The 23,717-nt window shown below is 37.7% G+C and overlaps 1 protein-coding gene across 5 annotated transcripts in view; it reads right to left on the minus strand.

Annotated features, from left to right (window-relative positions):
* The window catches only part of XRCC4 (X-ray repair cross complementing 4), a 188,459-nt gene that overhangs the window by 52,790 nt on the left and 111,952 nt on the right, over nucleotides 1–23,717 (minus strand). For 4 of the 5 annotated variants that reach the window (XM_054186515.1, XM_054186514.1, XM_054186513.1 and 1 more), the window contains exon 7: nucleotides 13,369–13,513. In XM_054186515.1, the coding sequence (XP_054042490.1) occupies nucleotides 13,369–13,513 (145 nt within the window). Of the gene's footprint in view, nucleotides 1–12,912; nucleotides 13,047–13,368; nucleotides 13,514–23,717 lie in introns of those variants that run through there. The other variant, XM_054186517.1, reaches the window with a different exon arrangement.

A 23,717-nucleotide genomic window follows, 5' to 3' on the forward strand; every position in this document is an offset into this window, starting at 1 on the left:
CCTATTTTTGTCAATTAACCCTATAAGAAATTTAGGCTGATATGTCTGTCAGACAGAACCTTGCTTACCTTGGGCCAGACCTAAAACTGAGGTGAGGTAATTGCCTGAATTCGACACCATCAGTAGAGTAGACTAGATTCCAAAAAGCTATTCCAAGATGCTACTGGCAAGCTTATGAGCTGCCCCAATAAAAAACTTGAAGCTGTGCATCTTAATATTTGTGTTTCCGTCTTGTATATCTAAATGTTTAGGTGAAACTGCTCAGAAAAACAATCTGAATTCTTATTTCTTTGTTGTTTCTTCACATATATTAAGGCAGTCACATTTTGCTCTAGCAGACAATAGAGACTGTGTTACAGGAGACAATATACTTTTGTAAGAACATACAATGGAAGAATAATATTTGGAGATGTCAGGTGATGGCGAGTTAACCTACACACAGGTGCACCTTTATGCAGACAGTGTTAGGCTCCACTTTCGTTCATTTTCTGAATTCCATGTCAAATTGACTAAGTCTAACAACTGGAAAGTTTTCAGGATGAAAAGCACTTGTCAACGTGACTCAGCCAAGGAATATATTTAAAAGCAGAGAACTCAATTACATTTGGAATGTCTGTGCCCTGCTAAGGACTGCAATTTTAGGTGTGACAGAAATTTTAATGATAATGATTTGGAAGTCCTAACCAAGAATCAGCTTTTTAGTGCTAAGGTAACAGCATTTAAATAAATACCAGATGAATGCTTTAAAACTAAATACCATGATTAAATATTACTCAAGACAGGAATGTCTAGTAAAAAAGTGAAGATGTGAAACAAAAATATGAAGAGCCAGCTTAGATTCAAGTAATTGGAAAGGCTTTGAAGGGCATAGAATGTGGAAACTTACCTGGTCAACAACATTCAAGCCTCTCTACAATCTATAAAAATTGATACTGAACTTTATTAATACAAATGTCCCTCAAATTGGCATTTTTTTCCACTCACTTATTTCTCTACTGAATAGAAATACATCTTTCAGTTGATATATCATGAAGCGCAAATGGTGTTTGGAAAATTATTCTCAAGCACTCAGCGTGGCTCAACTTTGTTCTTAAAGCAGATTTGCCACTGATTTGCAAGTTGGGCTAATTTTCAAGGCATGTGAAAAGCACTTTAAATGCTCTAAAAAGGCAGGTCATTTTGCAGTCTTTATCTTGTTAGCTGTAAAAATTCTGATCAGTCAAATGCTAACATCAGAAGATACACAGGCAAATAACACCTATTATGATATTCAATATGACCTATCTACATAATGAGCTGGCTGTGCAAAGGCACATCAGCAACAGAAAGGTTAGAACTAATGAAGACATAAGTTGTACCTTTTCAGCTTGCCAAAAGGAGAACACATCAGGACACAGGAGTCAGTGCAGAACTGGGAGTGGTATGCAAGAAACTGTGAAAAGGAGGAGTGTCTGGCTAACACTGTCTTAGGGTAACATGAAACATTGACTTTTTTGTAAATCTAGCCTGGTAACTGCATCAGAAACATCTCAACCTTGCAAATCATTTCATTAGAGACACTGTGAACTTAAGATTGTGGTCTCTGGCAACATCCTGCACCGAAACATACTGAATAAACAGTCTAACAGGCATTCATACTTCTGTCCTAAGATGTGATGGTTGATTTGGAATTATTTAGAGCAGAAAAGGTGTAGATGCATATCAGGCATGCAGAAGGCCATCATTATATGCCTCTCAAGTCTTAAGCTGGATACGAGAAAGTAGGAAAGCAAATAGAAGACTGAGAGTTCCTACACAAAAGAGTGAATAAAGACTTAGTTGAGCAGTCTCTCTATATCCCTTCCCTCTAACACTAAGTCCCATGTCACTACAACCCCTCCAGCTTTTACAATCCCGTCCCCATTTATTTTTGTGCCTTGACATCGTTTTTCTAAGTTTCCTGCCATATACATAAATGTTTCTAATTTCCTCACCCCCCAAATGGAAAACCACCGTGTCCATTACCTACCTCCCCAATAGCATGCCCTCAGCTACCACCCAACTAAAGGTCAATGTGGTGCGACTGTAGGCATATTATGAGAGCTGTGGTCATGCTGTTTGGCTAGTGGCGGTACCCCTGAACCCACACGCAGACAGATCAGTAAGTATTATCTGTGTTTGGAGTCATCAGCCATCACCTGCTCGCAAAGGGACAACCAGGACCTTGCTCATTGGTGGCTCATTGGCCCCACCAACAACCACTGTCGCTCCCAGCTTCAGGAAGTACATCACGTATCCTGATGGTAATAGCACGAATATTGTGTAGAAAGACTGTTTTGCTTCCTTCTGCTCCTGTTTTTTCCCTTGCTTCTCTCCCACACCATTATGACTGGTTGCAGGATACTGGTTTGGAAGTTTTACGTATACTAGCTCTGGGAGCACCCTGAGTGACACTGATAAAAAAGTTGATGCTTTTGGCTCTTTTAAAAACTTTGAATCCTGAGCTTACAAAGTATTTTGAATCATTTAAAGAGTCAACAGGGAACTCATCATATCCTGATGATATTTTATTTTTATTTGGAGATCCGTTTGTGTTTTCAAATCTGTTTTTACTTTAACTGAAATAGCTGTTCAGATTCTGTCACTTTGGATTTTGTCAAGACAACTGGGTATAATCTGAGTTTTGTTCTCATTCAACATTTTCAGACAATGCTGGAGCTACACAGATATATAACTGAAGGGGAGTATTTACATACTGAGAGATTCTTTCTTAACCTGTTGTTTCAGCAGAGCTTGACAGTGATATAGAACCTGAGCAGAAAAATAATTCACTATTTGCGATCAACAGCAAATCCAGCAGGTATACTATTTGTAAAAATGTTTTATTATTTAGTGGTGTATTTTAGCCTAAAGGCTTGAGCAGTTTATTTACAAAAATATATAATTTTCCAGGATACTTTAATAAAAGTAGAATTTTGTTCAGGTAGTTTAATAGGGAGCAACTCCGGGGAGGAAACAGCAATAATAGTCTGGATGGTTCACATCACTGCTAGAAACTAAACGACATGATTTATCATCACTTTACTTCAGTTTTACACTTGTGCAACTTCAAGGTTTAGCGAGTTGCACCGGAACATTGAAGTGATGAATAATGTACCATATTCCTCTAAGAGCAAAAAATAACCCCTGTGAAAATATTCCAAAGTGTTGCTTAGGAATCTGGGGAGTGGAACAGGGCAGATCGCGATGTGAATTAAGTGTTGATAACAGTTTTCTTCCTGTGGCCAAATAATAATTCAGAACCTGATAATTTTAAGCGGTGTGTGGTTAACTTCTCAAAATGGATAAAAAGATCAATCTTTTTTTCCAAACTTTTGCTACATCCAGGAAAGCACTGTCTGTGAAATAGATGCTCTAAAACTTAAACCAAATTTCTTTCAACCTTTTTTCACAATTACCACCTTTTTTGACAACTTTCTCACAAATTATTTTCTTAACTTAAATACCTTCTTTACTCTGTCTTTTCTAGAGAAAAACAAGGCTAGAAGTACCATTTTTTAATTTGACAGGCGGATCTTACTTTGGTGTCAAATTCTCTTTCTAATGTTTAGATAAGTGGTACAGGTTCTTTCATTTTTATACCAAGTCCACTTATAACAGTTGCTATACAGTTAACAATCCGAAGAAAACACAAGCATGTAATTAATTTTCAAATTACTGTTCGTATGTACAAGCTTGAATGATGCAGTAGCTACATGAAAATGGTTACGAATGGTTTGACAGCTGAATAAAGTAACGGATTTTTTTAAGTGTTATTAAGTAATCATGGAAGTCTTCCAGCAGTGCTCTATGCAAACAAGGATTGTATTAATCTAATTATGTACTTCCTGCAGCTTCTAATAAGCTCTTGTTTTTATTTACGTTCAAGGAGATTGGAAGGGTAGTTAAATTATTTTAAGAGAGACATAATGTGAAATGTTTCCAACTCTTTCTCTTATTCTACAAGTTTTTAGACTGATGCATAAGAATGTGCCATACACCCTCCCACAGATGGCAGAACTCATCAAAAAGGATACTGATTAATGTCATGCTGAGTCCTGATACAAGTTGACAGAAACAGATGAGTCCTCTCAACCGACCATGAAAGTGCATTTGCTCATACCGTACGTATTAGTCACAGTGTATAAATTAATGAATATTTATCCAGACAGACCAGATTTGGGGACGCTCTAAATATTATTGAAAATCCATTGTCATGGGCTTCAAGTGCTTAATGTACTGCTTTGGGGAAACATGTAGATGTGATTAACAGGAAAACAAGCGCACAAATCGGTGCCTCTCACCACATTCCCTCTCATCTGGCTGGTCAGTAATGTGCCCAGTGCCATCTCTCACCCTTTTCTGTACTCCGCTCGAGGCCTTTTCTTGCTCCCTCTCCCAGCCACTTTGAAAGATCAACCTGCTTCATGAGGCAGAAGGTACAGGAGTAAAACAAACTCAGCACAAGTCTGTTTACTTGGAGTCCTTTCCCCCTTGGTTTTTCTACGTTTTCGCACTAGATTTCAAGCATTCTGGAACAAAAAATGTCCTGGTATCTGCATCTTACTCAAGTTTCAACAGCATCCTTGGCAAGTATGAAACTGTAAATCTAACAAGCCTGCCATAAAAGACATAAAAGGAGATGGAGAGAAAGCCACGGAAAATGTTACTGCATGTACTCTGTATTATACATTATATACAGGAGGTCTAGCAGCTCACCTAAGTCTGATATAATACTTCTTACTGGCTGGATGTAGGTCTTCGCAGTCAACAATAACCAGTGAAATTAAGCAGGTGGGGAAAAAAAAAAAAGCAATCTAGACACAACCTTCACTGTTTGAGGAGCAAAGTCACTATTGGAAAAAATAAGTTCCATGGATTTAGTTCTGTGGTTTTTATACAGAGAATTAATCAGTTATTGTAGCAGTAAGAAATTGAAAATTGTTGCTAACTCTAAATGGCAGCTTTTTCGGGACGTTTTTGGGGTGGAGGGGCAGAGGGAGGAAGAAAGGATGATTCATTGGTAAAAAGTTAAGTACAGGAAAAGGACAAATACAAATAAAACTAGAATTATTAATAGTTTCATGCAGTGAATCTGACTTTTGAAAAGTGCACTGAACTGAGCAAAAGCTGAGCAATCATCTCAAAGAAGCAGGAGAATTTGCAGGTGTTTGTGAAATCACTTCCCAAATCCTGAGTTTTAGTGTATTTTTGTGTATGGGATTTTCTCCAGAATGTTTCCTGGGGTCCATAATGAGTTAAGGGATTACTGGTCTTCACAGACAGTTGTGCTACATGGAATACTCTAATTTAATCCAGTAACGAAGACATACTTCATGATCAGTCTAAAGAACACTAAAAACAGATATTTGCAGCAGCTTTGTCTCATTACTATAGCTAAGCTTTCATTTCATTTTCTTCTGTGCTGTCTATCTTTGACATCAGGACTGAGCTGGCAAGCATGGTTACACCACTCTAGTCTTAATCTCCTGCCAACACGTACAATCAAAATCTTAGGCATCTATGTTACCTGCTTCTTCCTATTAAAAGTAATGTGAAAATAATTCTGCCTGAAGAGCTGTTTTAGGAAATGGAAGTTTAATTTACACCATCATCAAGAGCCCTTTACAGGAGTGTTCAGAAAGAGAGTGCACATCGCCGCTGTACACTAATCACAGGATGTACAAGGAATTTTAAAATATTGCTGCCTTTGTTGTTTTTAATGCAATCTCCTTTTCTTACTTCCCACCCTTCCCCCTAGAAGACTGAAAATACTGTAGCCTGGTTTACATCAAAAGCCAACAAATATTCCAGCACTGCCGGTTAGCTCAACCACACACAGTCTTTCCTCCTTCTTACTGTAATTTACTCCTGAGGAGCAATTCTTTCGCCTCCCACATTAAAATACCCCAGCCAGGATCACGGTATTTAATGAAACTAATCCACAGTGTGATAAATTAAACTATACCAACCCACAACTTAGGTAAGTTGGGCTTAAAATATGAAATCTAGTTAAAACGTCATTCTATCAAAAAAGCATTGCTAGAAAGGCAAAGGAAGAAACAACCAAAAATTTACCAGAAAGATGATGTAAGAAGATATTGCTTCAATGTTTTAAGCGATCCTCTTATAATGTCACAGCTACCAGTTCCACTGAAATACATTATAGATTAATCATTTGAGACATATATCTCACCAGATTTGTCACAGCAATAAAATCCTGCTCTAAAGAACATGCCCTGAGAAAACACAGGGTACCATCCTGTCATTCTCACAGAGTAATAACTTCTCCATCAGCAGTCAATTATTAGGCTATTACTAGTGACAAAAATTGGTGAGATGTGCTACAAACTAGAGAGCTGAGTGACTTTGCTCAGGAGAAATTGCGGCCTCGGAGGTCAGCAGACGATATTCATTTTTCCCTGCCCCGGGCTTTCAAGCCTTCATATTTTCCCATCTTTCCCTGGGGAGTCAGGAGAAATGGTGATTGCAGATAACAATTCCTTGCACTTTCCATGGAAATAAATCACCCTTTCCCACATGGATGGGGGAAGCCTAATTATCCACTGCTCAGTTAAAACAAAGACACTCGCTGCACGGACAGCCAGGGTGCCACCAAGAGAAAGGCAGCTATACTGTGCTGTATTTATTTCTGCATTATTCATTCCAGTTGAATATGGAATTACTTTAGATTTTTTCCAACTTTTTTTTTTCCTTTTTTTGCAAATATTGCTGTGCGCTGTAATCAAAGGCTTCTGTCCTTTCCCCCTCTGATGACATCCCATTTTTGTACAGCCATAAGTCACGTAACACAAGTATTGAACGCATCTCTTCTTTCTACTTTGACCTCATGCAACCTTAAATATTCACAGGTGACTGCTCAGGAGAGGAGTGCAGCTTATCAAAGCCCCCATCGGGCCACACAAACTTATAGCAGAACTTTTAATATTTGCACAGTTGAGTCAAAACCATGTCTGTCTGGTACAACCGGTGACTGACTGCTGCTGCAAATGTCAGGGCAAACAGGGAAAGAAAGAAACCATGCAAAAAGTAAGCAAACGTTAAGCATGAATGAAACATAAAAAGGACTTAATTCAGCTATTTTTAAAGAAATTGTTTTGATTCTCACATTAGATTCTTAAATGAACCTGACTGCCCACTTCTAACAGAGTTCCTAACCTGTTTATATTCCAGCCTGAATGAGTTAATTATCAAAAACTTTCTAAACATTGCATTCCGTAGAGTTATTATGGCAGGAATGAGCTTAGCTCTCTGGTAGACAGACACGACATTGACTCACGGACACACCTGTGACCACTGATATACAAGTGATCATGCCACAGATCACACCATGCAAGGCTCGGCAAGTTCTCCCCAATTGTCCTAAACAAATACACTTGATGAATAAAAAAGCGACGTGTCAACATGAACTCTCAAATATAACTTTTTTTTTAAAAGTTGGTAACGGTGGTGTAAACTTTATACCCCCCCTGGACCATGGAAGGTTATGGTATCGTTTTCAGTGGAATCCAAATTTCACTTGGTTAAACCTCTACGAGAAAGAATTACTTGTGTGAGACGGTAATACCGATGTCTATGTGTAACCCTCTGAGAACGCCAAATTCCAGGACCGATCGATGTTTTTGCTACCTGAATCACTGGTGGTGGCAAACCACACTTTAAACAAACCTTGCATTAGGACTTTAAAAATGCAGACCGCAAGCAATAAATTAAACAAATGCAGAGAGATGATCCCCAGGGGATTCCTGGCACACCACAGGCTCTGAGAGCTTTTAAAGGGGTAGAAGGTTATCAAAAGAAAGACAAGTCCAGCTTATTACAGTGTTGGAATATAACTCTAAGACCTATCTTTTCAAATAAATGACATACACCTAGGAAGACTGTGAAAACCTTTTGAAGGATCAGAAAGAGATGAAAGTATGAAAATAAAAAACCCCACACTTATCATTAACAAGCAAAAACTAGGCAGCTGATTCTACCCGCAATTACACGCGTGACTAACTTTAATCAGGACCTTAAGTCAAGACCAAACACTGAGTGTGAGGACCGTTAACAATCGTATTTAAAGCAAAAAATATATTCTCTCTTTGGCCTCCTCTGTTGGAGCAGGTGATGGAGATGCAGGTGGCACAAAACACCCCCTGGCAACTCCTGGCACTTTCAAATACCCAGTCAGCAATCTGAATACCTTTTTTTTTACTTCATACAGATGTTTCTGAGGACTCCTTGGTATATGTTGAGCACTTTTCGCTCTGAAAAAGCAGCATTCGTACATAAAAAAGAAAGATTTAAATTACTGGTGGCAAAAATCCTATCAAATTCAGTGGGGCTGTGACTGCATCTCAACATTTCAGCAAAATCAAATATGCTGAAGTGAAAGGAAAGCCTTTCTTTCTTTCAATTGAAATGTAGGCCTGATTCTGACTCACTCAGTTTTATCAATCAAGCAAGAAGTATCAAGCCAGCAAAAGTCAAATTTCAATATAATAATAATAAGAAGAAGACAGTAACAGCTACATCAAATGTACAAATGCAGAATAACTGATAAGTCAGAGTCACAGTGCCTGATGTAAACATGTATTTCTTTATGGAAAAGACAAGCAAATAATACCTGTTATTTCTCAGTCAACTAAATTAAAAGTACTTCTTAACACTTGCTTCCCAGAATTGTGAAGCATTTCCTCTGTAGTAACATTTTTTGGGTGTCTCTACTTTTGTTCTCAGGAGAATCCAGCATATTTGCATCCATAATAAGATTTTTCCTGTATTTAAGAGGCTTTCCCCCAAACCACTTTTGTAATTGTACATAACCTCAATAGTATGCACACATTCAATAGCAAAGAAATTATAAACAATATACAGCAGCCAGAATGGATTACATTTTGAAACACACAGAATAACTTAAAGAAATTTTGAGTCTTATCAGTAGAGTCTTCCTCTTAGGAAACCCATGTGTGAATGAGGACCATAAAATTAGATCCTTTATTAGTAAGAAATAACAGACAGACAGAAAAAAAGGTTTTGTTTTTCGTACGTATTTAAATAAAAACAATTTTGATAAACCAAAGCAGAAAGACAGATTTCTACTCGTGGAAACAAAGTAATAGTTGTAAGCTGTACTAAAAAAGGAAGCTTCTTCCTGATTTACTTTTGTTTTAGTTACACAGACTCCAGCACTGGTTGGGTTCCACTGTACTCTGTGACTACAGATTGTACAAGCTACACAAAGTACTCTGTATTCAATGACCATGCTTAATTTATAAAATTCTATACAAAAAAATTGTCATCTCCAGTGGGTACTATCTTCCCTCAAACAGGTTCCAGTACTTTTAAAGTGAAACTATTATAGAAACATCCAATTACTTATAAGATTCATCCTGACAGGCCATACACTTAAGCCTCTATATTGAATGCATATTCTACATAGCTAATAGTGTTATTCATATGCAGTCCCCTGAGAGATTTGGGTAATGCATCAATAAGCATAATTTCTAACCGTGGGTTAGGATTGCTCTTATTAATTTTTCTCCTCTGAGTATGAAATGCAAATTATGAAAAGTAGAATTTGCATCTTAACTTGACTTACATATTATCTCTGCTTTGCACCTTAGGAAATTGCCAGATATTACGTTACAGTAAAGCTCCACCAATACCGTCACAGTTTACTGGAATCAGAATAATTTCATTTCTCTTCCTGACTCAATCATGTTTTGAACTGTAAGAACCATCCTTTGTCACATTTTAAAAATGTGTAAATTGCAAGCCATAGTTTAACTGTTATCAACTACAAGTAAGATGTGTCTGCCTAAAGAAGCATTTCCTTTCATTGGATATCTCAGATCCTAAAAACAACCTGCTGAAGAGCTGGATAAACCTGAATCTCGGCAGTTTGCTGACCAACTACTTATTCTGAATTTCTACTTCAACCTAAAGAACACCTTTATCTCAGCAAATAATTCAACAGTTCATTTGACAAACCTTGTTCCACAAATCCTAGTTCAGTTCTTTGCTGATCTCATGTCTATACTGCTTTCTCTAAGCTTAATATTATCCAAAGCACCATTTCCAAGTTTCATTAAAAATGTTGATTTAGTCTTGAATAAATCGTCACAGTAATACTAGATGTCTATATAGATAAATACAATTCAACTCCTCTTCCTGCTGCTGCACCCCCACACAAAGCATCAGAAAGGCAGTACTCCTTTTACTCCAATTTCTGTGTTAAACAAATTTTTATTTGCATTCTTCTCAGTATTCTTGGTCAAATTTAAGAATATATTTTCATTCCAAAGGGCTAGAGAATTGCTACATAACTAGCCTCAACACCCATAAATCTAAAATATTTGCGGAAATAAAATCCGTTCATTTTTCATGACTCAGTATTTACTTTAGACGCTATTAACTTTAAGCATAAATGGTACTTTCTTACCATACTTTAAAATCTTAGGAGGAACATATAAAAGTTAAGATATAATTCCTATTATGTGATAACAATGACTGTGTTTTCAAAAAAAAAGTATCTGAAAGCCAAAATGAAAAGAGAAACTTGGATGCTTTCCTTCAGTAAAGAGGTATTTTTTCTTCTGATTTAGGATCTTGTATCAACCGACTTACAATGCAACAATATAAAGACAGCATTATCCTCTTGATATTTGGTTTGAAACTGCCCTTTCACTGCCTGGCAAACATGAAACAAGCACTGATGTTGTCAGCAAAACTTGCAAATGGAAAATAATTCCAAATAAGCTATAGTTTGTTAAAGCAAGAACTGCGGAATAAGATTTTATGTGATAGCACCTTAAAGTATTTACATTATGAGTAAAGAACCAAATCTTTCTGCAGGTCTGTGCAGGAGAGCTCAGAAATAAGGATTCATTCGTGCATTTGCAAATGTGATCGCAATCTGTCATTTGATCCTCCTGCCAAACAGAAAAGCACGACATGCTTTCAAGGGCTGTACATCTTCCATATTTGTGATGGAGCATTTCCAAAGGTGAAGGAATTTAGAGGTTAACTTCCCTCCGCCTCCCCGCTGCCCCCGCAGGCTGGGGTGGTTTGCTTGGGTTAGTAATTTTTTGCTAAGTGACACAATACTGGAAAACATTTTGGGCAGGACCCCAGTGTACCATCAGCTTAAGATAAAGCCTTTCACACCATGTAGGATCTAGTCTTCCATCCGTACAAATCACTGAAGAGGCTTCATAAAAAGAAACATCTGTATTTGTGAACTGGATTATGATACAAATTCTACATTTCCCTACTTTTGACCGGCTGAAGAGAAGTGAAGATTATTAACCTAGCAAATTGTCTGAAAGCTTGATTAGCAGCTGGAAAAAGCCTTAAAATGAAGTTCAAAACCCAAGAACTATGCAGGGTTGCTGAGAAAAATAATCAGCAAAATGGAAATTATTACAGTTCTGCTTTTGTAATGTTCCAGGTAAATGGAGAGGTCTAGTATCTTCTTATCTGATCAAAGAATTAGCACCGACACTATATTTTTAACTAAAGAAAGGATTAAAAAACATATTCCAGTATCGAGCAACATCGCATTTGATTTCTGAAGTCAAGACGGGACCACAGAGGAACGTGGATCTTTCACTGTCAGATACACCTCCACGGTACTGGGAGGCATGTCGCATGCCAAGCAATGTTGTGACCTGCAGTGCAAAGCTGTTGTTTACAATACACTTCATAAATACTTATATGCAAAAAGAAAAACAAGGATAGAGACTGATAGAATGGATGTTCCATATGGTAAGCCTTAAAATATGACTAATTATATTATAGCCAAGAAGAAGAGTCACTCTTCAGATTCAGCTCCGACTTGATTCTTTAAGCACATTAGAAATGCTTCGCACAGTACGAAAAACATAATGTTGCTCTGTATTTCCTAAAATTTGCCTTACTTAAAGGAATTAAAACAAAAATATCAATATCCTCTTAGTCCCTCCCCTACACACAGGACTCAGATATTCATACACTGAGGATTACTCTGCCCAAGGCCTCTATATTCTCCTTTGCAACCATTTGCCTCCGTAGGCTTTCCTTCCACAATCAATACTAAAAAGAGTGAAACTGTATTTCAGGCAAACAGAGCCAGACTCTCAAAATCAAACTGACTACATATGATGGGGAAAGACCATTGTTCATTGTAATATACTAGACTCTAAAAGAACGGAAGAGCAGAATTTGACATTTTTCTAGACCATTCTAAAAATAATACAATTTTTTTTTTTGCTAATGAAACAGGCTTGTGAGTTTAAATGTTCCTAGCTAGCATCAAGGCACAATCTTTTATGTCAAAATAAGTAATTCTCCTGCTGATTTAAGCAGAAATCTTTGCTAATCAAAGGAAATGTCTTTGCAGTCTACTTGTGCCCATGTCTGTTTAAACAGTTTATTATCCTTTGGATATTACAGATAAAATTGGAAAATAAGAATTATCAAATCTAACTTACCATAGATCTTAAAAAAAAGATCAGCTTTTGAAGAAAATACCACCAATCATATTGCAGCTCCAAGGTAACTCTATGCATAAGTAAGCATGTCCCAGATCATGTGAAAATATTTCCAAAAGACAAGAGCGACATAAAGAAGAAAAAGACTTTTATTGTTACAAATTCTGACCCCCTCGTATTTAAGAGTGAATTCTTTTTTCTTCCCACAAAAGAAATCTATTGTGGTCTATTAAAAATGGTATTGTGAATTAATTTCCACTGAAATTACAAAGACAGACCCACAGGATGGTGAGGTTGGAAGGGACCTCTGGGGATTGCCCAGCCCGACGTCCCTCCTCAACCAGAGCAGGTTGTTCAGGACCAGGCCTGATTGGGTTTTGACTGTTTCCACAGACGGAGACTCCACAACCTCCCTGGAGGACCTGTTCCTGTGTCAGACCACCCTCACCGTGAAAAAAGACACTCGTAATGCTACTACTTTCTGTGACACAACTCAGCTGAAGCCGTCCATCTTAGTTTGACACTTGCTATAAATACATCCGTCTTTGCCTGCAGGGTTATACGGTAACATATAGAACATCATTTTAGTAGGCTTCAATCTATTTGCTTAAATTTATCCAAGTTAATTAAAGAAAAGAATTTTACAATTCTCACTTTAGAGGTGTATTAAAATCAGCAAGTCATTGGCCCTGACAATTTAATCATTCACATCTATTCAAAGTTGGGTAAAAAGACTGGAAATGACTATACAGAATGCAACATAACAGTACTCAGTCTGAAATATAAAACTGCACAAGAAAAGACAAAAAACCACAAACCCTCCAACATCTACAGATACAAAAACATTTCAATACATTTGAAAACTGCTTACTTTTCCTTGGCTGGCAGTTCTGTCTCATAAGTAGCCATCTTAGCCCCTGTCCCAGCAGGCATTGCTGTTCTTTGTCTTCGCTTTCTTCTTGGAGCGGTATCAATGACATCTGGGCTACCCAGGAGAGAATCCTTTCGTTCTGGTGCTGCCAGAAGGGAAAAGACCGAAGTTGAAAAGAACTTGAATACGAAGTATTACAAGACAATTCTTAAACTATTTTTTGTTTATTTTTAAATCTCTATACCGCCAAGATGGGCTCAGATTTGACAGCAGTTGGTGTAACAGATGACATAAAGGGAAATTCAAAAAGACCAGATTTAAACTAGTAAAATAAGCTTCACTCAACACCTCTTTGTAGTCAGTGGAGAGAAAGATGGGCAGTTATAAACCAGAAATATACTGATGGTCTCCTCACTCCTCCTTGCAGAGGAGTACAGTAACTAGAGATAGCCTATAGAGCCCAGTTTCACCCACCTAGTACCAGTTTCACCTACCTAGTTAGCCTGTGTCACCTACAGAATCATAGAGGGGTTTGGGCTGGAAGGGACCTTAAAGATCACCTAGTTCCAACCCCCTGCCCTGGGCAGGGACACCTCCCACTAGACCAGGCTGCTCAAAGCCCCATCCAGCCTGGCCTTGAACACCTCCAGGGATGGGGCATCCACAGCTTCTCTGGGCAGCCTGGGCCAGTGCCTCACCACCCTCACAGTGAAGGATTCCTTCCTAATATCTAATCTAAACCTACCCTCTTTTCTACCCTTTTCCTGCCACTACACTCCCTGATAAAGATTCCCTCCCCACCTCTCCTGTAGGCCCTCTTTAGGTACTGGGACGTGCTATAAGGTCTCCCCGGATCCTTCTCTTCTCCAGGCTGAACAACCCCAAGTCTCTCAGCCTGTCCTCATCGGAGAGGTGCTCCAGCCCTCTGACCATTTTCATGGCCCTATTGAATAAGAATAATTGAGAAAGATGTGCATGTGGCACAGGGAAAGGAGCTTGAGTGTTCTGCTCACTGTGTGGCTTTGCTCCAGCTCTTGGTCTGCAGTATGGATAGTAATACACACCCAGAACAAAAAAAAATTTAAATAATTTTCAATATTTATTAGGATAAACCCTTGAGAGAAGCTTATTCCTGTCATCAAACACTGTATTTTGTAATGGACTAGTCGTTCTGCTACCACCGACCTCCAGGCAATAAACTCTTACAGGTTCTGCTGGAGACTCCCTGAAAACAATGGGCAGAAAGACTGATGGACAGCCTGATGTCTGTTCAGTGAGGCAAGAAATCATCCATCTGAAGCAAACCCATGCATAAAAAGTGGTAACACCAGGTTACTGCTCTACCTGTGGAACAGGTGTCCTTGGTTCAGACTAAACTTCTCAAAGTGACAAAGAGTAGCTGCAGTCTGAAAGGAAAACGGAGAATTCCCAATATCTTGCAACCCGAAACTGGATAACCCATCTAGGTTTCCTCTGAGTCCTCTGCTGAAGGTAAGTAAAGTAGGCTCTGTCCAGGCTCATTTACCTATGATTTTAATTTCCATCATTACTGCATAAACTACAATTTCACACCTCGTTCACATTTAAGTTATCATGTAAATTAATAAAAGATGCATTATCTACACTTAAAAAACAATACCCTCTCTGCTTTGACAGTTACCTGCTTGAAGCTCAAATATCAAGACAACTGGATCCTTCCTTATAGCTAAAACCCTCCTTTCCCTTGCTATTAATGCACTCAGAAGATGTGTAGACATTTTTATTCCAGCTATCAACATCCTGTAGCAGGCTTTTATTTGTTATGCCTGCTTTAAAAATAAAATCTTTAATTACTTTGAATTTTCAATATAATGATATCCAGAACAGCACTAATTTCAACCGAAATACATTAAATAATAATGCAGTGACTGAGGCTGATGCTATTATGGTAACTTCCCTGATTATTACTTTCAGTGTGTTTTAGGAAGGTTTAATCTTCACATAGATGAAAGACACCATAATTTGAGATTCAATACTGAAGGTTTTCATAGAAAGTAAATAATGGGTCCTATTTCTTCATTCCTTTCACAGTTGTTATACTCGTCTGCTGAAAATGAAACAAGAAGAAAATATGCAACCCACAAGAATCATTTTCACTGTTTCTCAAAAAAATGTGTTTCTGACCAAGGACGCCACTAAATTAAACACGCAAATAGAAGCTCCCTAGAGCCAGTGCAACCACTGCTTACAATGAAGCATATGCTTATATATCAGAACCTCTTAGTTTTACCAGCATGCATCACAGACTTACAGATCTTTGTAAGGTCACAATAGGTATTAGCTGACATATTTCCAAAGCACAAGCTAATTAAAAAATTTCAAAGTCCAGTCCAGACAAGATACATTACCTATAATAAATGCTGAAAAGGGTTAAATTACAGCCTCATTCTCCACACTAAACTTTAACTTGCTATAAATACTTTTCCAGTGCTAAATGTTGAAAATATGTTCATGATTGTTAATTACTATTTACTGGCAGCATGTTCAGGGTAGTCCATCTAACATTTACACTAATACTATTTTATATATTCCAACATAACTTCCTAAAGTCGGGTCCTTCTTAATTAATACACATAAATTAGTTTACTGTCAAGAACTAAACAAACTTGAATAATTTTACTATCATAGCTCGTTTCCTTCCTCGTTGCTGTTCTCCTCCCACACTCTCTGCTTTTGCCAAAAAGTAGAACCAGTGGTTGGCTACGTATACAAAACCTACATAATGCTGGTGTTAAATAAATAATGTCTCCGTGCTTTGACTTGTGTAATATCCAGCGGTGCTCGTGGCCCTCATGCTCAGCATTCTTTACTGTTTAGACACAAATCCTGTTTGTCTTCTACAACAGTCCCACTGGTGCTCGAGCGAGAAAAATGAGAGAGAAATGTTCGTCTTTGCAACATACTGCATTTGTGCTAAATTCAGGCTAACTTCAGGCTGGGAAAGGGTCTCAGTTTTTTGCTAAACATCTCAATCGAATCTTTCCCATGAAAACAAATTTTGCTCTTATGACCTATTAAAACCAAGCAGAATAAAAAATATTGACCTAAATGACTCAAGTAAACTTCTGCAACAAAGTTCACAATTTCTATTGTCAGAATGTTTCTTTTAATAATGCCAAGAAGGCAGCTTCTCATTCAGACAGCCTAGAATGCAATCTGGTGAATAGTAGTAGACTGACTCATAGATAATGGTTGATCACTACAGGCTTGGGTTTTTTTTGTTTTGCTTATTTGTTTCTTTTAAGCCAAACTACCTCTTACGGTAGAACTGCTAATGAAAAGATGGCAGAGACTTGAAGCTCAAAGTATCATGCATCACCATAAGACTTTAAACACACACCCACTACTACTGCCCAAAAATAATTCCCGTTAATGAATTCATTTATAGCACTTGACTAAAAGCCAAAGAAAGCTTCAGCAAAATATTATTCACTGCTGGACACAAAATCATTTGGAAAAATGAGAGACAGTCTTGAACATAAAACTAGTTTTTCATTCTGAAAACCTCTACTGTCTAAATTTCATCACCATTTTGAGGAAGTACAGTTCCTTGACTTCTCATGAAATTAAATTTCTTACTCTGATATTATGTAATATGATATGAATGATTGTTATACCTTTGAGAAGAACAGTACTAATTTAAATACAGACAAGAGTATTGTTTGATGAAAGCCAGTTAATTAAACCACCTAAACCAACAAATGTTGATCATGAAAAGGAAAAGTTCCCAATAGATAATATACCTTCTGTAGGTGAATAACTGCAAGAAACAAGACTGATAAGGGAAAGGGAATCATAGTTCAGGTACTAGAAGAATATTTGTGCTAAGAAGATTAAAGACTTGAAATAAAAACACCTGACATACATTTTTGTTGTTTGTTTTGAAGAGTAATATTATTTGGTGTGCAGGGGGAGTTTTCAACTAAGAAAGAATATTCTAGAAAATAACTCAAACCAAAACCTAAAAATAGCTTTCACTGGTTTGGAGGAGTCAGGGTGAAATTAAATCAATACAGTCCCATAACGTTGGGGGCCCAGAAACAGAAGATGCCTTTACTCTAATACAGAGAAATGCCAGGACCCATTCTCAAGACATTTGGTACACAACACCTCGTGTCCACGCAGAACAGCACTGCCTCTTCCAAGCTCTCCACTGGGAGCCGTCTCTGGCCAGCCAGACTCTGCCTGGGGAACCGCCGCGTCGAGCTGGTAGAGAGAAAAATCACCGCAGAGAATGTGCTAGCAATGAAAGGGGGCACACAACTTCGCTCCACTGCCAGCATTGAGGTTGGATCCTGGCATTGTACTAACACAGCATCATGACTTCTGAAAACTACAGGCATTTTAAAATTAATTTCTGTCACTCGCTTAAAGACAGGCAGTCCAGTTGTATTTTAATTGTAATACTTTTGCATTACTTTATTTTGATATACAGAAGTCAATTATTAAAAGAGAAATACCCTCTAGTCTATAATGTTAACTTTTCAGTCTGAAAAAAAAAAAGCACCCACCCACATTCATTCTCTGTGTATCATCACTTGTAATGAAAATTTGACTTGTCAAATTAGTAATGACAGTGCTGTACTCACTGAGAAAACAGAATCCAGCTCCTCTCAGTACAAGCTCTATTCTCAATAAAGGACTAAAACCAGTACTAAAAGCTCAGCTTTGCCATAAAAAATATACAGGGAGCAAAGCAAGCAAAAAATGAGTAGAAGTACCCCAAATTTGAGCAATCTGTTTGCCTACAATGACCTAACTTCAGACAAATAGAAAACATACTCTCAGTGTCCAAATTCCTGAAAAGTGTACTGCAAGAGAGAAAAAAAGTTCATGAGATTTTACATGTAGAAAACACTGTTGCAGACATAACTTCACTTCTCTTCACCTTGTTAGCATATATTTAAGATATAACAAAGCATCCCCAAACTTGAACACTTCTATTTAATTCATTCCTATCATCCAAAACATCTGGTAGAGCTGCTACACTTGCTTAGCTAAACTGTCCACATTAAAACCATGTTATCTAATAGCACTTTGCAAAGTATCCATTGCTGACTTTTAGTGCAATATGGGTGAAAGCACAACATGGACCTTGCTATTTATAGTTGAAAGACTACATCAGTGTTCTCATTTTCTTATATTTCTATGCTATTGGTAACTAGCTTCAAGTGTACCACATGGTTTTTGTTATCATAAATATCGATAACGTGTTTCCCTTGGTAAAACATTTTTTTTCCCTCTCAATGTTTGAATTCCTCAGCATGCTAAGTGACATTAGAATGGGATGTGTCCTTTGCAAATACAGCCCTAAGGCCACAGACCCCGCGGGATTAGTGCCACTGCTTTGATGCACAGGATTGATTCTAGGTTAACCACTCACTCCAGAAAAACAAACACGGCAAAGGAAAATATATTTGAACACTGTACTGCTACCAGATTTATGTCATTGAATTATCAGGACATAACCTGATAATTTTAAAACCAACCATCAATGTCAAACTGATACAAGGAGCATTCACATTTCTGGCACGTACTGCCAGATAAAATGTATTAGCATTGTAAACTTGCTTTGCTCACAATAAAGAATTTGCAATTATTAAAAAAAAAATGCTTTCTTTGTTTTTGGAATAGAATGGAACAGGGAAGATTTATAAAGGATACATGCATTTATCTTCAAGGAAAGGACTGACCTTTATTTAAAATGATCTGCTATCCTGGAGATTTTATCAATGGCAGCACAAGAGTCTGTCAATTTTAATTTCTGTTCTGAATGAAAATTTACCTGATTCCTGTTTTTGTCAGAGTGGTAAGGACTGACGAAAATTTCTTTAAATTTTCAGATATTAATGCTATCATAGGTCTCCTAAATTTCTTTCAGAGACCCCCTGTTAACAGAACAGAATTTCCTGGCTGAATTCTGCGTAACTCCAGGCAGCACGTGTTGCTCCATAGAGTTACTCAACTGAACTTGCAAGTTCTGCTGTCTCTTTTTACTCAGTTTAAGATGATTTAACTTAAAATCAGTCCCTTGCTAAAGGATCTTGCCATTTACTCTAGGATGGTTTCTCTGGGAAACAATCAGGCCGCACATACAATTACCGCCCCTCCTGCTTCTGCTTTTGCACAGCACTGATTGCAGACAAACTAGGCTGAAAGAGGACAAAGTGGTCACAAAACGGTCACCTAAAGAGCACCAGGACTGCCGGTGACAGCTGCTCCCCAAGCCACAAAAGAATAAAAAAAGAAAGGGAGCAGAACTCATCACTTTAATCCTTGACTATAGTGTAACTTCAGTAATTATGTGGTTTCTCAATCTCAAGCTAATTCCTAAGGGATCACCATAGCTGATGATAATTAGCATCTCTTTGACATTCTCAGCAGAGAGTCTCCTAAATGAATGCGTATGGAAATGAATGTGTCTCACTGATGTAGGCAGTTCCTGCAAAGTAGGATTAAGTCATTCTTGACAGGCAATTTAGAAAACACCACTTCCACCTATGCTAAAGTTATCCTGTATATACACATTCTGGCCATAATCAGGCATTTTTCATAAGAAATAGATCCGTTTAGATCACTCAGAGATTCAAAATTAAACATCGGTATTTACAGTTCACGCATATGCTTCAGTGAAAGTAGCAGGAATATGTCACAATTTTAATTTTAGGAAAACAGTAAGAACCATTTGCCATTCCCTTTGTTCTGTTCTACTTTATATTTTGTTCTTTGTATAAATTTGGGCTTACTGTACCGTAATCCCCTGAGGCCTAAAGGCAGTTGAGACTGCAGTTCTATAAATTCTCTGTCAGTTAGTTATTAACGTTTATTTTTATAAAGAATAACTCCATGGGAAGTGTTTATGAAGACACATTTTAAAACAACTCCAGCAAAAAGTTTAGATCCAGCTATACAAAATTTATAAATTGTATCCAGTTCAGTAAGGAAGTTTACATTTCACCCTCTGAGACTGTATTACCACTGACAAAGCGTCCTAAGTCTTAACATGGAGACTTTTTATTTGCAAAGCCTGTTGTTTTCCTGATGTCACCCTTTTGCAAAAGCTTTTAAAATACAATTCTTTTATTTAATTAAATAAAAAAAGGCTATTTCAAACACACAGGGAAACTTATGAAGTTATCCGGTTGACATACGGTTTCCTTCTCAATGATTATTTATTGGAGACAACGCAGGTGCTCATCTGTTACCAGTTCATATTGTCTTGAAAGTAGATGGCAAAAAAAGTCTGGGTAAATTTGACAAGAAAATAATAAGTTTGGTCAGGAAGCATGAAAAAGCCCCTTTTCATATATCAAAATATCAGAGGGGAAAAAAAGAATACGTTTTTACAACTATCTGCGGAGACTCTGAAAGAGCTCATTAATTTTAATCATCAAAACTATGATCTCTAACAGAAAACCCTCTTTTAAAATTACTTTGATATGGGATATTTCAATGAACCATATGTACTTAATCAGGTGAGTTATTAATTTTCAACAATCCATAATAATACCTGTTGCTAAAAATACTTCAGTAATGCCATAATTCTAAGAAAGTCACCGGTTATAAACATTGTCAAAGGTTGTGATTTACCAGTAACCCAGTGATCCTGAAAATCCTTACAATATACAGCTGTATACTATATATTTGCAGTGTCTCCAGCTCCTAAAAATTAGTACCTGCCTTAACAATATGAAGAGAAAGCTTTATCACGTGCTCAAATCTTTCCCGACATGGGTCAGGTAGAGGCTCCATTATGAAGCGGTGAACGCTAAGAGGCTGCAATTTTGATAGATGAAACCTACGAACAATTGAAGTTGCTTTGCCTGCTTTATTTTTCATGGGTGCTGGACAGAAGCAATGTCAATGTTGGCAACGTGGGTGCTGCGGTGGTTTTTGACTGGCCAAAGGCTGTTTGGTGACGAGTCAGGCTGCTCAGCAACAGCACACTCCGGCTTTTCAATCATCCACTGGAAGTCCAGATTTATTACATACAGTGCTAGAAATCCTTTTCCACCTCTGACCCTCGAATCTTTTAGAAACTCTGTATTAATGCTGCCCGATGAGGCTCATTTTTGTGCACCATGGTTAGATATGCCGTCGTCTAGCACACCAGCACATCCGAGTCCAGGCAAGTGCATTTAAAAAGTCGCCGTCTGAAAAGGTTCAGATGAGCTCACTGTCCCGGGTGTGACTGTTTGCTGGAGTCATGCTCTGGACTTCCTTGATTTGGATCATCTGTACCACCCAGGGTGGAGGTAGGAGGCTTCTGAACAGCGTCCCCAGGAGACATTAAACAGCGTGCAGGTCAAGTAAACAAAACAACAAAACAGACAGATGGAAGAATGAAAAACACGAAGCTAAGAAAAGCTTAGGAAAAAATTTCTGGGCTGTGATCTTTCAATTCAACGTGAGGTAGTGGAGCCAAAGTAATTTCTCACCAGGCACGTAAAACATACACCTCAGGCCTGGAATTCCAACTGGCATCATTTTTGCTCTAGTGAATTTTTCTGGTGTCTACAGCTAATGTTGCTAAGCCCACCCAGCTGATCCAGGCCCTGGCACTGACTGTGGTGGGCTTCCAAGCATCACCTCTAAGGTTACCCCTTATGGTATTGTCAGATGATATTTACTATTATGCCTAACCCCTGTCTGTGAGGATGTGGAGGAGCCTGACATTTGAAAGTCAGTCCTAAAGGAGAGTTTGAATAATGGTAATTATATTACCTACCGATTTCAAACCAGTAAGAGATTATTTTGTTAACCTTTATGTAAAATGGCCACCCGTAATGCTCTTTAGAATGCGAAGATAAAGTAGCATAGCTATTTATGAGCACTTTGAAACCGGGCTTCTCAGTGAATACTAACAGTAAGTCTCAAACCCCTTGGGCAGGCATTCGTAAGAAGTATAGCTACTCCTGTGCTAACTTCTTCACTCAAAATCAGTACCTCTTGGATTGTGAAATATATAACAGTGACTGAAAAGATCTGTAAACAATAAAGCCTTTTGAATTCTTTTTTCTTTATTTTTTTATTTCTTTGGATAAAGTGCTGGGTTGCCCTTGTGCTTGAATAGTCTTTGGATTATCTAGTCTGTCTCCTGGAAATGTACATAAAAGCCAGCCGGTTTAGAAGACCATCGTCCCGACACACATATTTTATTCACTAAGAGCCCTGCAGGGATCATGAGGCCAGAGAGATCTGCCTCTGTGTACTGAAGGTAGTCTTAAAAAACAAGTGTGAGCTGCACCCGCGCCACGTTCGACCCAGTGCCCTGAAGTTGCACTACCCTGCTTTGAAATAGCTGGAGCTTAGGCTCTTATGCCACGAGAATGATTTCTTTCCCCATTAAACAACTTTTGAGGAAATCAATGCAACTCAAGGGAAGCCACAAGCTGCAATAACTCTGTGAAATGTATGTTTTTATAATGATGGCATTTTATGGTGAATAAATTACTAACCTGTACCCACAACCTTATTAAGTGATATCTTCCAAGCTGCCTTAAGATTTTTTTTTTCAATTATATTATAAATTCTTTTTTTTAGGGTATAGATATTTCTACTTCAGGTTGAGCGAACGCTTCAGGTGAAAAAATCTGAAATAAAAATCTATTTGAACAGGAACTTTGCCTGCCTGTATTTCACTATATATTAGTAAGTAAGAATAATAATGTTTAAAAAAATACTACATTCGCATCAGAAGCTATTTTGCTACTTATATTATTTATACAGCAACATAAATATGTGGTCTTATCTGTTTTCTTTGAGAGACAAAAAGACAGATTTCAAGCCTTAAAATAATTTAAAAGTTAGTGACACAAGCACTATGTCCCTTCATTCATATATGCAATTTTAACCTTGGAACACAAAACAGCTACATTAAAACTATCCTTACGTGCGAACATACATAATTAATGATTGGATAGAGCCTAATCATTCAAAATTTCACTGCCAAAAGAAAAAAAGTTGAGAAAGCACTAAATGAGTAAAGAAGAAATGGAGCATCTCCTGCAGTTTATATATTGGTTCTCCATCACTAACAATAGCGTTGGAAGCACTCACGAGTGGCTGCTTAGTCAGAAGGTTAGTAACATGTTTTTTACCTCTATTTCCCCAATTTTACTTCTGTCTATGCTTCTGGAAACTAAAAGTTACCATTACTAGTGGCTGTTTTGTAGCTAGTGTGAAATGATTTATTTTCATCATATCCCTAGGCAATATTTGTTACTTGCTGTTATTCCGGTAAGACTTGGGTACCTAAGCACGGATAAAAACTTCTGGAATAAGCAGAAGTTTAGTCATTTTTTCCCAAC

The sequence above is a fragment of the Rissa tridactyla genome, chromosome Z (assembly GCF_028500815.1).
Source record: "Rissa tridactyla isolate bRisTri1 chromosome Z, bRisTri1.patW.cur.20221130, whole genome shotgun sequence".
Lineage (NCBI taxonomy): Eukaryota > Metazoa > Chordata > Aves > Charadriiformes > Laridae > Rissa > Rissa tridactyla.